This window comes from Silene latifolia, chromosome X, assembly GCF_048544455.1.
Source record: "Silene latifolia isolate original U9 population chromosome X, ASM4854445v1, whole genome shotgun sequence".
NCBI lineage: Eukaryota > Viridiplantae > Streptophyta > Magnoliopsida > Caryophyllales > Caryophyllaceae > Silene > Silene latifolia.
Window position 1 is genome coordinate 338,586,753 of NC_133537.1, and position 16,085 is coordinate 338,602,837.

The window sequence follows — 16,085 nt, forward strand, 5'->3', positions numbered from 1 at the left end:
TCGGTAATAGTGGTGGCAGGCACACTGGTAGTGGGTTATAACATAGGTGATTCTTAAGTGAGGTAGGGAAAAAGAATCTCATACCCATAGGGTGTGTTTGAATTGAAAGATTTGGAGGGAAAAGAAAGGGAGGGAGAGTAGGGGATTTAAAATCCTTTGTTTGGATATCAAATGAGGGTGGAGGGAAATGGAGGGGGAGAGATTTGGAGGGATCTAATTTCTCTCTTCCAAGCCTAATCAAAATTTCTCCACAATAGGCAAGATTTGGAGGGAAATTGTATCCAAACACCCACATCTCATTCCCCCTCCCCTTCCCTTCTCTCCCTTTCCCTTCCCTCCTTCCCCCTCCCCTTCTTTCCCCTCCACTTTTGGGGTGTGTTTGGATGGAGTGATTTGGAAGGAAAAGAAAGGGAGGGAGAGTAGGGGATTTAAAATCCCTTATTTGGATAGGGAATAAGGGTGGAGGGAAATGGAGGGGGAGAGATTTGGAGGGATCCAATTTTCCTCGTCAAAGCCTGATCAAAATCTCTCCACAATAGGCAAGATCTGAAGGGAATTGTATCCAAACACCCACACTCCATTCCCCCTCCCCTCCCCTTCTCTCCCTTTCCCTTCCCTCCTTCCCCCTCCCCTTCCTTTCCCTTCACTTTCGCTATCAAAATCTCTCCACAATAGGGTGTGCTTGGATAGCAAAAGTAGATTAGTCAGAGATAACTCTATTGAATTTTCTAGTCTATTTCAAATCGATGTATTCTTAGGTTGATCATGCAAAATTTCAAATCAAGGGCTATAGTACCCTACATGGGTAGTACTTGACTAGTCGCAAACTTGAGACAAATATGCCCGTCATAAATGAAAATTTGTGATTTCGGAATCCAAACACACACTTGAGGAAGAGGAGAGGAGTCAAATAGACAACATTAGAGGAGTTCTATAAGTTAAAAATTTTTACACCCACGACGAGAAACAATGTGTACGAAAGTTGGTGGAATGAAACATTCTTCCCCAATAACTAAATACAATCCAGATCTTCATCTTTCATAACACTTAGTAGATTGGAGCACAATGGTCACTACAGCGGAAATGTGGAGGGTGTAGTACTGTTGCATCACCTGCAAAAGAGGAACGCAACCAAGTGCACCACCAAATCAAGTTAGCGTGTAGAATACTCGCAACAAATACAACAACAAATACTGATATAAGCTTACTATTTACAACAGGGCTAAGAATCGGTTCAAGACCAGACCGAACTAGACCGGACCTAAAACTTTTGGTATTGGACTGGACCAAACCCGAAATATTTGGTCCGGTCCGGTATTGGACCGAAATGGACGTAAAATTAGTTTTTTTATTATTTCGTATACGATAATTACATTTTAATTCCGTTAAATAAAATGCATTTAAATAATTAGACGACTCTTTTTATGAAAATCATTGAAAATACTAATTTATAATGTATTTTGAAGATAAAATATTAATTTGATTCATAATATTTTAATGTTGAGCCATTAAAAACATGAAATTTGGCCATTCGGTCCGCACCTAAATTAACCGGTCTTGGACCGGGCCGGTCCGGACCGCAGGCCAAACCTTGGAGAATGAAGACCGAGGACCGGACCAAAATAATTCGGTCCAGGTTTGGTCCGGTCCGGTCCATTTTTCCGGTCCGGACCTAAATTTGCTCACCCGGGGAAATCAATCGGAAGGGTAGATAAAAAAAGGGTAAACTTTGAAGAACATACCGAATTCATGAGAATCAAGAATACAACACTCCAAAACTCCATCAGCAAAAAAGAGTATTTCAGGTGCTTCTGATTCCGGTCTTGATGAAGAGACTTTGAGGCGACCATAGAAGTTCAGATGATAGGATAAACCGCATTCATTTAATGCCACATCCCTCACATATTCGTAATCACACTAGGGCCATATTCATTCAAACAAATATTAAATTCATTAGAAATCAGTAACAATTATGGCGAACAAACACCCCGAGTCATTGAAATAAAGGAGAAATAATAATAATAATAATAGCGCGAGGAAACAAACCTTATTAATCTTGTTAAAATATTCCAAGGCAGGCTGACCATATTTCCGGATCAGATCGGCCAAACTCGGAAACGTCAAAGGTTCAACTTTATAGAATTTCCTCATGTACCATTGAATATAAATGCACTACTAGAAAATATAGATAAGGAATCATTAATAAGTAACCATATAAGTAGTTCAATGGTGTCTTAGATTATAATAATCATCTTGTAGAGAAAATTGATTTCTTATGTATGGTATGGCCCACTAACATGAAATAACAAAGAAACCATCTTAGTGAAAAATGGTTATTTATATAAAAAAGTGGCGCCATTGAGATACTTTCATTTTTTTTAAAATAAATGGTAAGAAATAAACAAGATACACAAAACCCAATCAGCCAAATATAAATTAATAAAAGTTATTTTTTATTTCACCAACTCAGTATTTACCCTCTCATCTCTAGCACCTTCTACAGTTCAACCCTAAAATCCCAATTCGTCTACTTGCTCCTTCACCTGCAACCCGCCAACCCACCATTTGTCGCCGCCAAACTACCACCGGCTCTCCTTTTGCTGTTCGTTCGCTCTACTCGTTAATTATTGCGTTTTCCAATCAGGTGAGTTCCTTTTTTTTTCGATTTTGCTCTTGTTATCCCTTAATTGATTGAATGCAGTATGATTTTACATAAAGTGATAATATCACTTGTGTTAGGGTTTATATTTGATTGAGAATTTTTGGTAGATGAATTAGGGTTATTTATGGGGTAATTGGTTTAATAGGCTAATGCATTATTCATATAAATAGCTTATTATACTAGTAAATATGCATAGGAGATAATAAATTGTCAATTGAAAACTTGTTGGTTGTTGTAACCCCAATTAGCTTTTATCGTGAAATCTGGACAAATGAGAGAGTTATTATTTCCTTGATTTCCAATTACAGTAGCTTTTATCGTCAACAATTTCAGTCAAATTAGCTTTAATTATGTAAAGTATAAGTAAATCTAATATATTCTTTGAAATCTTCTAGACTATACTAAGAATAGTAGGATACTAATGTAGTTCTCAAATCCAGAAGCAACAAGGGGGCCTTTGATCCAAATATGAGCAGAATGGTAATCGTTTAATTGTTGATTATTGTATTTTTTTTTGTTTGTTTGGTTAATGATGTTTCTTTAACAAATTGGTGAAATGTTTTTGTGTTTTTTTAGATAGTTTTTAGTTATAGTTTGGTGGTTGTTGATTTGTTTTATATATTTATGCTTCAGCTTAATATATGTTATGTAGGTGTCATTTGTAATTCAAGAATTGTAAAGCTTTGTGTACAATCTTTATACCTAACAAAACTTGTTCTACCATTAAGTTAGACAATGCTGAGATGATGGTTATTGGTATTGTATTTTATAAAGGACCTCTTTATGACAAGAAAAGGAGCTCTTAGAAGAAAATTCAACAAAGTTGTGACAAGTGTATAACATCTCATTTTTTTGCTCGTCGTTATTGTTCTTTGTCCTGGTCTTTGATGCAACTTCTCATACACTAGAAGAGTTGGGAAGCACTCTTACTATGGTTGCCACTTGTCACTTTGCGTTATTGGATTCATGGATTAGAAGTGATCAAGAATTGTTGGATGGCTAAAGAAGTCTTAATATAAAGTATGATAATTGAAGCATATGTTGTTTGAGAATGTTGGGTGGTGCTTGGTAGCTGGCTTTGTGTGAAGATGTCCTCGCCTCACCCTAATCACTGTTCTCCAACAACCAGGTGTATTATAATTTTTAATGTATTCCTTGTTCTCCAACAGTTCCCATTCTTCTTCGCTTCGTGTTCTTAACATGTCTCCTACTAGGCGTATTTACAATAGCATCGTATATAGTTGTGAATGACAACAATTTTTTTAGGGCATCATTTTCTGTTAATTTTTTTTTTTTTTGGGGACGATTGATCAATCAATTTTCTCATTCAGCTAAGGTAATTGTATGATTTTGATACACTCGCACCCCTTTGTCACTCTGAAACGTGTTTCATGTATCTTCAATGTTCTGGACCTAAGTCATATTGAATGTTCCACCCTTATAAGAAACTTTTGGTGGAATTTGAAATGCATATTTGTTTCTTGCAGTTCCTTGGTTGGTGGTTTACCTGATTCTCTTTTTGCTAACTTGCAGTTGCTCTCCAACTTGCTTTTGTTGTGTCACAATAATGTCTGCTCGAACATGTTGTTAAGGTAATGTGAATATCTTTAAATGAGAGTATATTTGCAATGTTTGAGAGATTAGTGTTGATTTTATGTAGCTGCGTTTGATGAGTTTGATTATTTAAAGTAACTTTAAATGATTTTTGATTTCTAGTTATTTGTGTGATTGGATTTTATTTACCGTGTAGGTATTGATGTATTGGAGCCAAGACTAGTTAATAAGGTTCGGACAATATGGATTAGATTTGTTTGTACTATTTAGAATTAGATGAGGAGGTATATAGTGTGGAAGAATGAGTTGAAATTTTCTTATCAATTTTGTAAGCTCTTGAAGAGTGAGTACCTTTAATTTTTTGGATACTCTATGCAAATAGTGTGTATTTCAAGAGATATTGTAACTCGAGTATCTTTGTTAAAGTGATAATTCATAAATTTTGTACTGTTAATGGGTATTTTTGATGAGTATATATTTTGTAATTATTTATACCATTAATACAGGAAACTATGAATGCTATGCTAGTGCTAGAAAAAAAAAAGGAAAAAAAAATCAAAGAGAGCGTACCTCTTTGTCAGTCGAATTCCTTGAAAGAAGCAAAGAAATCATCTGGTTGTCAGAAATGGTGTCTTATCCTTAGCTAAGAAACCTTTTTTCCCACTTTAATGGTTTCTTTTCCAAATACTTAAGAAACCATCTAACAATCATCATTGATTTCTAACTTTTCACAAAGAAACCATTTGTATTTAGATGGTTTCTTACCCTAAGAGACCTTTGACCTTGAAACCATCTCAATGTTGGTTTCTTAGGCCAATTTCCAATGGTCTCTTAGCTTATTTTTCTAGTAGTGATGCCAGGATATAAGACGTCTGCCTGAGCCTCAGTTCCTAATGTCATGAACCATTCATCATAATATTCCGGCAACAAGATATCATTTTCATTAGCTCCTAATGACATGAACCAGTCAACATAAACTTTCGGGAGTATTTCTTCAGCGTCTATTTTCTTCAAGTCTTTAAGTCTGATTTTCTCAAAGTCTTGGCTGAATGTTGGGAAATACAAGCAAAATTTACCATTTGCAAACCCAAAACAATCAAAACACGTCACCGTTCTTCTCATTCTTTTTGTGAAAACCAAAACCAACAAAAATAGAACGCAAACATCTTACCATTTGCAAAGCTTTTGCTTTGATTTTCATGGAATCATTGTAATTTTGTAAAGAAAATGACTAGAAGACAAAGGTTGTGGAGTTTTTGATTTTCGAGTATTATCTGTTTCTTATCACAATATGCTCTGATCATTTCCCATGAGTTTTTGAGTTTGCAGTTGATGTTATTACTTCTCCTTTTCAATTTCAATAAAATTCAAGGTATTAATACTATTCCTTTCTTAAAAACTAAAAATTTTTATTTTTATGTTATTAACACTTTTTTTTTGAAAGGAAAAAAACTATATTATTAAAATTACATGCATGTCATTATGGTACTTTTATGTTATTGATAGAAAAATATTTTTATTTCGGTGTTGGTGATTCTTTTGTGGAGACGAGAAGACGGATCGGACCATCTCGACTCACCAGAACCGTCTGAAGCCAAATTTTTGCTCAAATCTCAAATCCCTTTGATAGGAGATGAATCAAGTGAGAAGGAAGCTCAAGGGCACGTAAAAATGAATCGAGATGTGGTAACAATTTGAGTCAGGTAGAGTATAGACAAACATTAGCAGTTTCCATGGAAGCAAGATTTTTTTATGTAAAAAAAAAAATATTTAATGAAGTAGAGATTAGCACCACCACTATGGCACCATCACCACAACAACAACAATACTCAAATACTCAAATAAAAAAAACTCACTTAGTAAAGAGGAGAGGTCGACGAGGTCGCTTGTGGGGAGGAGAACCAGAAGAGCTGCTGCAAAAACAAAATAATAAGAAAAGGAAAGTGGGAAGCAAATGGATATGAACGAGATAGAGAAGTAGGAGGATTAAGAAGTATACTCGGCGCTGGAATCAGAATCGCTACAACAACAACAACAGTACTCGAAGAATAAATTACTTGAACATATTTCGTGACATTTTGTACAGAAGTCGCAGAGCATATTTTAGATGCAGAAATTCAGAGTCATTGAGAATAACAAATACAGTACAACATTTTGCACATTATTTGCTCATCATGTACTACTTGGCCCTATATATCTAACTTAAAGGCTGAATTCTAATTTAAATGAAGATGGGGTATGACTTATGAGCAAGAATAAGGCAAATTCATTTTGGGTAAGTATGTTGGAAATTAGAGCGATAGAGCAATTGACAGTCAAACAACCTCGATTAAACGTCAGTGGGTGAAAGAATCATGATGCGCCTCAGATAAACGCAAAAACCAAACGTAACTAATAAGAATATTTATAATAGTTGGACCTCAACCATCACCTTCACTTTAAGGTTTTGGTTGAGTTGGTTCATCTATCATGGTATCAGAGCCAGTGTGACCGAAGGTCACGGGTTCAAATCCTGGCAACCTCAAAACTCCTCAAAAACTCGAAGTGGAAACCCAGCACACGGTACGGGGAAGTCGGTGCACAATCAACCACTCTTCAAGCCCAATGGGCATTTGAATGAGTGAGCGTAATAAGAATATTTATAATAGTTGGGCCTCAACCATCACCTTAAGGTTTTGGTTGAGTTGGTTCATCTATAGTAACTACTTAAACAAGTTAAACAAGTACTCCCTCTGTCCTGGTCAATTTGTTGTCCTTTGGTTTTGGCGCAAAGATATGGACCAATTACCAAATGACATGTGGAAGAAATTGAAGATGAATGATCAAATTGTTCATCAAATTCATTGTTAAAATAGAAAGGACAACAACTCACCCAGACACCCTAATATGAAAAAGGACGACAAATGAACGAGACAGAGGGAGTAGTTCAAAGCTAAAGCTGAAGCAGAAGATTACACAACGAAAAAAAACAACAGTAGTTCGACATGTGGTAACAATACTAGCAGTTTCCATGGAAGCAAGTAGGGTTTAGTAATTAAAAAAAAAAAAAAAAAGGAGGATTAATTGAGAGGTATACTCGGAGCTGGAATCACAATCTCTGCTTGAATTATCTTTCTCCTCCGAAAGCATCTTCTTGTATTTTTCCCTGATTTATTAAAAGTAAAATTAAATAACGACATCTATAGAAATAAAGAAATAAAGAAATAATAATTATATGAAAGATGAAGCAGAAGATTACACAACAAAACGAGAGCAGGAAATTAGATATTCGTTACCGATCTCATCGAAGACATCTTCTCCAATTGTTAGAGAATATTGTAATGTATGCGCCTAATTAATTTCGGTTGTTTATAGAGAGAGTGTAATACGCGGCTAAATTTGGGTTTTGGCAAAAGCCTTCGCTTTTATATTAGGCTTTTAGTTAATATAGGCTAATCGTCACTTGTTGGCGCCTTGGCGGGTCTTATATAACAATTTGTGCAAAAAATAATACTCCCTCCTATTCATTTTAACCTTTCCCCTTTCCTTTTTCATCTATTCATATAACTCTCCCCCTTTCCTTATTTAGTAAAGTTTTATACTTATTTTAATCACCTTACCCCACAACAATACCCCACAATACTCATACTTTATCTTATTTTAATCACCTTACCCCACAACAATACTTATTTTAATCATCTTACCCCACAATAATACCTTCCCTCTCTCCAATTACCTTACACCACCACAATACTTTACAATAAAATAATCCTACCCTTAATTTGCGTGCCCTTTTGAAAGGGGAAGGTTAAAATGAATAGGAGGGAGTATTATTGAATTTAATTGTAAAAATAGTAAGGAAAGTTGTTATTGAATTTAATTGTAAAAATATTTAGGAAAGTAGTAGAAAAAAGAAAATATCATAAATAGGATAAGCAACAAGTGGGGTGGTAGGGACCAAAAATGTCACCACTTTCAGGCTATTTGACCCATCTTTAGCTATAGACGGATATATCCGTCTATAGCAAAACTAGTTGTATGGGGTTAATCGGTAGACCTGACAGAACTAACTCACCCCAATAGCTTGGAAAAAAGGAACTATTTCCATTTTCCAAGTAGACCAAACCCGAAATAATTTTTTTTTTTTTTTTTTTTGACAGCTATAAAGAAAGTGTTTTACATTGAGATGGTACGACTCACTAAGCCATACCTATAAAAACAACATAAAACAAAGTAAACTAAAAAAAACAAAGTAATTGCATAGGTTAACAGTCACGTGTTGGTGTCGTTCGACGGAAGTCTGGACACTGCCTTCAATATCAACTCCCCCTATAAACTTTAATGGACGAGCATCGCTGATTAAAGGAAACCACCCATCTTTGCTTGACTTAATTGATGAAGCTTCGGAGAAATACCTGCAACAAGACCCCATAGAAAGTCTCGGAGATTCATCACCTTGGCTTTGATAGACTTCCTTAGAAAACCAACGAGCCCCCATAAACTCATCTATACTGACTGGAAATCAAAAGAAAGAAAGAAAAAAAAAGGCAACCTAACAATTACCATGTCATTGAAGACTTCTAACAGTTCTAAGTGACGTAAGAAGGGAAGAAGCAACATTTTTTGGTTTATGAACAAATTTACTTTTTATGTAATTCTTTTGCTTTTATTGAGTTCTCATATGTACGTAGAAACTATAATAGAGTAGCAAATGCATTAGCGCACGTTAGTCTGTACTCTGTAGCTACGGTACAAGGTTTCGGTCTAGTGCTCTTCCACGTACATTTATGATGTTGCGGTTCTTGATTAAATAGAACTGCAGGAAGCCCATCGAGGAGCTTGCTTTTCTTTATGTTGTTTCAGTTTTAAATAAGTTTTATGTATGTTTTAGGTATGGCTTTGTAGTGCTAGAACTTAGCTGTAGGGTTTCTGACTTTCTGGTACTAGTTTGCTAAATATTTTGTTACTGTTATGGATTTGTTTGATATTTTGTTGTTGGTATCGCATTACGGTCTTGTGTTGGTCGTGATCTTTCAACTTCTGGTATGTACTTGTTCATGTATTTGGCATCTGAATCACCAATTCAGTGTGGACAAGCACTTCCTCAATCCAGTCTTGTTCGCATGCTGCACATTCTAATAGACATGGCAAATGTACATTTGAGTTTGTTTTGGATTTGAGTAATTATTTTTTATTTATTTTTGACAACGGCATGAGAATAACTTCCAATATTCTACAAGAGACAAAGTAAGCTACTCGATTAGGTAGCACCAGAAACCCGACAGCTAAATCTAGCACTACAAAGTCATACCTAATGAAAGCATAAATATTATGTAAAGCTAAGACTACCACATTAAGATAAGCTAAATCCGCGACAATAGGATGGAGTAGGGCGGAGGAATGACCACGAACAACCGAACCAACTTCAAAAGCACACTTGACTTCCAGAAGACATCGATGCCAAAAAGCCGCAGATTGACAATGACAAGGTGCACTTTGTAGTCTTGATATTTTGTAGTATTGACAATTACAAGGTGCCAAGAACATTGTAAGTTATTTTTCTGATGTCAAAAAAAAAAAAAAAAAAAAAAAAAAAAAAAAACTCGGTGTAGACTATTTCTCGAAAAATATTCCATTTATCAAATTCAACAGGTGTTTCTGAAATAGAATTGTAAAGAACCAAATCTTAGAAGATCTACAGAGATTTAAATGTACTTCTCAGAATTCAAAACGCCCAAAAGATACAATACCAGTAGAAATGCTTCGATCTATTGAAATTTAACGGGCTGCTTGTGGCTGACCTTGCTCGAAAATTTGGCCGACTAGTTTGTAAGTTCGCACTGACAAAGATTTAGTGTGATCTATGAGCTGCTCATACCTGAAGAACACCACCAAAAAATATTGATTTTTGAGTTTTCGAAACAAAATCTTTAGAGTTAAGAAAATTAAAAAAAAAAAACAACTGTAGTCTGTAGACGGTATGTTTTGTACTTACACATTGGGGTAGTTAGGTTCCATAACAATCGTGCGAGACTTGGAGTCGATCTTGGCATCTAACTTTGAGGTGCGGATGAGATTCATAATCCAACTCTCTGCTTCCTCATTACTCAAGCTCAACTTCTCGGCAAGGACCCTGCAAATTACAAACAATCACTCGAAACATTTAAAAGACCTAACTAGCTAATTAATTAAGAACCCATTGTCAATCATAAAGCAGGAACATACCCAATGTTAATTCTCTGATGTATCCTGCAGTAAGTTTCAGAGATGAAAAGACGGGCATTTTCAAGAAACTCGTCCCTCATGGGAACACTAGTGTAACTGCCCTCCTCAACTCGTTTACCCAGGAATGGATCATTCAAAATAACCTGGACGAAAGAAAATATCGAAATTAGAAATGAAGAAAAAGGCCCCAAGCAAAAGGAAGGAATTTTTTGGTTAATTAGCGTTAATGAGCAAAATAATTAAATAATAAGCGTTCATTTGAAACTATTTGGGTCCATAGTGTCCACGTCATCACTTTTTATTTTTTTCCAATTTTTATATGAAACCGCTAAAAAACCTAGCGGCTTCACTTAGTTTTTTTTTATATATATAAAAGGCAAAACCGCTAAGAATCTTAGCGGCTTATCATATCAGTACGTCATTTTATAGGGTAATTGATGGAAGTTGTTGAAAATTGTTGGAAACTTGTAGTAACTAGTAAGCCGCTGAAGTTCTCAGCGGCCTTGCTCTTCAATTTTTCTTTTTTTTTTTTTTAAATAAAACAGATACAAATATTCGGGCGATGATATTTTGTAAAGCCGCTAAGTTTCTTAGCGGTTTCATATAAAAATTGGAAAAAAAAATAAAAAGTGATGACGTGGACACGATAGACCCAAATAGTTTCAAGTGAACCCTTATTATCTAATTATTTTGCTAATTAACGCTAATTAACCAAAAAATTCGGAAGGAAGCGTATAAAATAAGAAAGAAATCCTTACTTGTTCACATTCCCTCAGTTTTGTTTGTGCCCCATCAAAGTCATAGTTGACAAAAACACATGCCAGGAACTCGGTAATAGGATCTTTATAAGAATACTGCTCCTGCTGGACGACCTTGATGAAATCCTTGAACTGAGGCCTTCTCCTCTTGTTAACTATAAATGCAGTAGCGAGATAACGCAGAAGATGAGGAGCACTTGTTTGAATAGCATTAAGATACCTGAAAGGAAATGAATTATTTTAGTTGACAAGTAATTTACCGCCTTTTCAGGTAGAAACAAAGGGCTTAGCATAATTAGGAAGGAGAGTGCAGATGACAACTTGTCCTGGTTAAATAGGTCGATGATGAGATTCCTGCCATTGTCGTGGTTGAAAAAGATAAAGAGGCTCCAGTGCATGAGCCATATTCTACTCTGCACCTGATTCAAAGGCGAAGCAAATGCCTGCCGCATAAATGGAGATGATTGATCATCAGCAAACAGACAGTAAATAAATATAAATAAATAAAAAGCATAGGGGAGACAAGAAGAGGACCTTGGAATCAATGATCTCTTTCAAACGATTTAGTTCTTCAAGAGCAACATCCCAGTTTTGCATCAAAATCTCAGCAGCAAGCTTTCCCCATAACGCACTAAGATTCCTGTCACTGTTGGTACAAAGAGCTCTATACTGGTATAGAAAATCAGCTGCTCCCGAGTAATTCCCACATTCAAATTGGAATTTTGCAAACTGATACAGTGCTTCTATTTGGTCTGGACCAATCTGTTTATTTAGACAATAACTAGAGTTACTTAGATAGTTAGAAATGCCGCGTAGTACAAAAGCATCATGCAAATCAACACCGCAAACAATATGAAGTACTCCCTCCGTCCTGGTCAATTGTTGTCCTTTGTTTTTGGCAAAAATACTAAGGCCTTGTTTGGATAGGAAAAAAAGGAGGGAAAGGAAAGGGAGGTGGAAGGAGGGAAGAGAAAGGAAAGGAAGGGGGGGGGGGGGAGAATGGAGGAGATGATTTTCCCTCCAAATCTTGTCTATGTTGGTGGGAAAATAATTTACTTTGTAGGAGGGAAATAGAGGGATCCATTTTCCGTCACCTCCAAATCCTTCTACTTTCATTTTGCTAACCAAATAATGGATTTCTCATCCTTCCAATTCCCTCCCCTCCCTTTTCTTCCAAATCCCTCAATCCAAACACACCCTAAGGAAAGAGAAATGGGTCAATTACTAAATGACAAGCTGACCAAATTGAGTGTGAATGATCAAATTGTTCATCAAATGCATTCCTAAAATAGAAAGTACAACAATTGACTGAGACCCCAAAAATGGAAAAAGACAACAAATGACCTACAAATTCAGGAAACAATGACATTGACATAAAACCATAGCCAGGAGAATCAAAAAATGTTTGTCAGTCATAAGCATTTATTTACCTTTGATTAAAATAAACAAGTAATAATAATAATAATAATAATAATAATAATAATAATAATAATAATAATAATAATAATAATAATAAGGACCTGATAGCGGTCATTGAGCATTTGGAGATTATAGTGTTTATCAGCACGTAACTCCTGAACATTATCCTGGTTCTGAAGAAAAGCCATTAAAGGGGAAGCAGCTTCTTCTAAAGACTTGAATCTGGCGACAACATCAACTCTCCTATCAATCATCTCTTGAGGAACTTGGTCTGTGTGGTAAAGTGATTTGTGAATATCCATGGCGTAATCAACCATGTTAGTGAAGTTGAGAAGAAGGTGGATCTTTCCCTTTAGAAGTTGATCTTCAGGGTGGAGTTGACGCTCTTGTAGGAATTCAAGGAGTGGGAATTCAAGATGACAATCCATATGCGGCGCCATTCGAGGAGTTAGATCATACTTCGCCATCGTTGCTGCTTCTGCTTCTCCTTGATGCTTCTTCTACGTAGTCTAGGGTTTTATTGGAAAAGGACAACAAATGACTGGAACGGAGCGAGTACTTGTTTTTGTCGGGTCGGTTTTCTCGGCTTTATATCTTGTTTTGGGTTTCCTATCTTATATATACTAGAGTTAATGCCCGTGCAATGCACGGGCCTAATTTTAATGCTCTATCATGTATAATGTATTATCTAAAAAGTGTTTTCATGATCGCAATATGGTAGAAAACCAATCGATATATCTTACTCCCTCCATCTCGGTCAATAGTTTACACTTGTTTTATTTCTCTCTCATAAAATAAAATAAAGCAACTGTATACTATTCACAAATTGACCATTTTTTGATAAATTAAAAAAATTGACGTTGAAAAGTTCAAAATATCGGGACGTGTACATAAAATTTACGCCGTAGTTGTATTAGCATTCACGTTTCATAAATGTGTCACTAAAATTTAATCTAAGCTGTACTCGGATCATATTATGTTTTTGGGTCGTGTCATTATTCATAATTGAGCATGACATTAGCTTAAGTTTTCTAAAATTATTATATAATATACACTCCGATATTCATAATTAGGTTTATCTCTCTCTTTGGATTTTAATTCACTTATTGAATTGTTTATCTAAATAAAAGAAGTTAATATTTTTTTTTGAGAAGAAAAGAAGTTAATATTTTTTGTTATGTGCAATGCTATCTCGTATAACACCAATTCTCATGTAGAACAATATCTCAATAATGTTTATCTTCTTTTTTTTTGGTTATGTCCTTTATTGCTCACATATGCTCAAGTAATAATATACTAAATAAGTAGGGATGTATGTTAATGTCATGTAGGATTCTATCTAATCGTTAAATTCCAATTAAACTCTTGTAGTCAATAAGATATACGGAGTACTAAGATCCTATATGATCAAGCGACTTTAGAAACCCCACGTTTTACGAAATGCGTAATTATAGAATTATAAAATAAGTAATGATAGATAAATCTTTTAGAATATCAAAAGAAAAATAGAATCACTTTATCAATCTAATTTGATTACTAATGGGTTGCCTGACTACTACAAATATGATGGCTCACTAAAGACTGAATTCAGAAACAGAGCGGCAAAGCTTTGTACGTACACCAACAAATTGGCTGTTTTTATTTCAAATTAATTATAGTTATAACTTCTTACTCATTTAATAATAATATAATAATAATAATAATAACAAAAATAATAATAAATCAATATATTAGTTGTGATTGTTGAACTCTCTAACATCGCTCGAAATCTTAACTTTCAATAAGAGCTCTCCGAAGCTCAATCTTAAATAAATCGATCGTTCCCTAACCCAGTAGAGTATATGGGTTTCATTATCTCTTGTTTATATTGTCTTCTTACTATTAGTTTGAAGCGTAAACATTCATCTTGTATACCCATAGTAGTTTGTATTAGTTGTATATGAAATTATTGAAAAAAGTTTTTTTTTTTTTTTGCAACAGTAGTGATGTAATATCATTTTTTATGCCAAGCAAGGTTTTGTACAACCTTTCTTTATTTACTCTTCGCATTGTATGTAATACAACGAAAAATAACTAACAAAGTGAATATATGGTGTCACAGAATATATTTACAACATTTTTTTTCCATATTTCACTTTTTTGGGGACTACTACAATACACACTTTATCCAACTTAAAAGAAGAGTATGCTTATGATAATAATGGAATAACTAAAACTCTTCGCTCCACTACGTATTCATGGTTTGTTAAATTCCTGCACATAAAAGACAATAATGAAATTATATTTAGAAATTAATCGAATTGTTTGAAAATTATATATTGATTGACCAATGTCTCTATTCTCTAACAAAAAAAGTCAATATCTAAGCATAAGAGAAATCAATATTGCAAAGCATTACCAACGTAAAAAAAAATCAATCATACAAATCAAGGATATTTTTGTATAAAAAAATATAGAACGCCGGTTCTTAAGTGAAGCATGAGAATTTTTCGTTGTTTCATGGTTACCTTTTATTTGCGAATCGTGGGTAAAGATCGTGCAAACATCTAATTACTCAGTCTGATCCCTTGTTATATCAATGTAATTGTGCTGCAAAAGAAAAATAAAGAGAGCAATATCAATTATATGATCAAAAATATCAATATCAATAATACTAACTTAAAAAAAAAAAAAATTAAAACTGCAAACAGTGATAACAAATATAAGATGCTAAAGAAAATTTGCAATTTAAGATAAAAGCATTTGACAATACAAAAGAACAAAAAACGTATAATTGCTGAGTTAGCATTGGGTGAGGATGGCCAAAATCATCATTGACTATTTATATTCATTATTATCAGAGTTTGATGTACAATAGGATTTAGCTTAGTTAACGTTAAAATATTCTCTCTTATTGTGATGTGATAAAATTTGTTCTTCTCCAATTATTAATTACTCCGTATTAATTTACATCTTGATCATTATCTCTAAATTAAAAATTAATTTAAGAAGTTCTAAAAAGTTGGACTCTCTGTAATCGCTCGGAAAAAGCTTCCTTTAATAATATAGATAGATATATAAAACTGAGTTGAAAGCGTGTGGATTCGACATTTGTCATCTTTTGATTAGTTAAGTTAAGTATATGCATAGAATTCATTCATGTATTTATGATAAAAGTATATGTTAATCTTCGTAAATGGTTAAGTGTTAACTAGTGTAACACCCGTGAAAAATCACGGGGTTGTGTACATTTTTTTTCTAAAGATGACTATAAATTAAAATTTTTATATAGGCAATTCTATTTATTGAACATGTGTACTTTTTGCAAATTAAAAAGAAATAATATAATATCATTATAAAAAATAAAACATAAAAATGGAAATTATAACATTAAAATTTCATAACTTTAATATATGTAAATTAATTAATAAGATAACATAGAGTCCGTTTTTGAAATAATGCTCAAAAATAAAAAAATTGTCGTTTTGGGTCGGTTTTGAAAACATTTA

At 34.2% G+C, this 16,085-nt stretch overlaps 2 protein-coding genes across 2 annotated transcripts; both read right to left on the bottom strand.

The window, feature by feature from the left end:
- Window positions 1-887: 887 nt before the first annotated feature.
- LOC141622613 (uncharacterized) lies at window positions 888-7,555 on the bottom strand. The gene is made up of 7 exons (XM_074438635.1): window positions 7,455-7,555; window positions 7,293-7,361; window positions 6,073-6,129; window positions 5,070-5,261; window positions 2,047-2,167; window positions 1,743-1,917; window positions 888-1,112 (listed from the first exon to the last, which is right to left on the bottom strand). The coding sequence occupies exons 2-7, from the start codon at window positions 7,343-7,345 to the stop codon at window positions 1,048-1,050; spliced, it is 663 nt and encodes a 220-aa protein (XP_074294736.1). The 5' UTR covers window positions 7,346-7,361; window positions 7,455-7,555; the 3' UTR covers window positions 888-1,047.
- Window positions 7,556-9,790: 2,235 nt separating this feature from the next.
- Window positions 9,791-13,206, bottom strand: LOC141619291 (eukaryotic translation initiation factor 3 subunit E-like). Its single transcript, XM_074436318.1, has 7 exons — window positions 12,699-13,206; window positions 11,713-11,940; window positions 11,500-11,621; window positions 11,179-11,398; window positions 10,421-10,563; window positions 10,191-10,328; window positions 9,791-10,073 (listed from the first exon to the last, which is right to left on the bottom strand). Exons 1-7 carry the CDS (start codon window positions 13,062-13,064, stop codon window positions 9,974-9,976), a joined length of 1,317 nt encoding a protein of 438 aa, XP_074292419.1. The 5' UTR covers window positions 13,065-13,206; the 3' UTR covers window positions 9,791-9,973.
- Window positions 13,207-16,085: the final 2,879 nt, after the last annotated feature.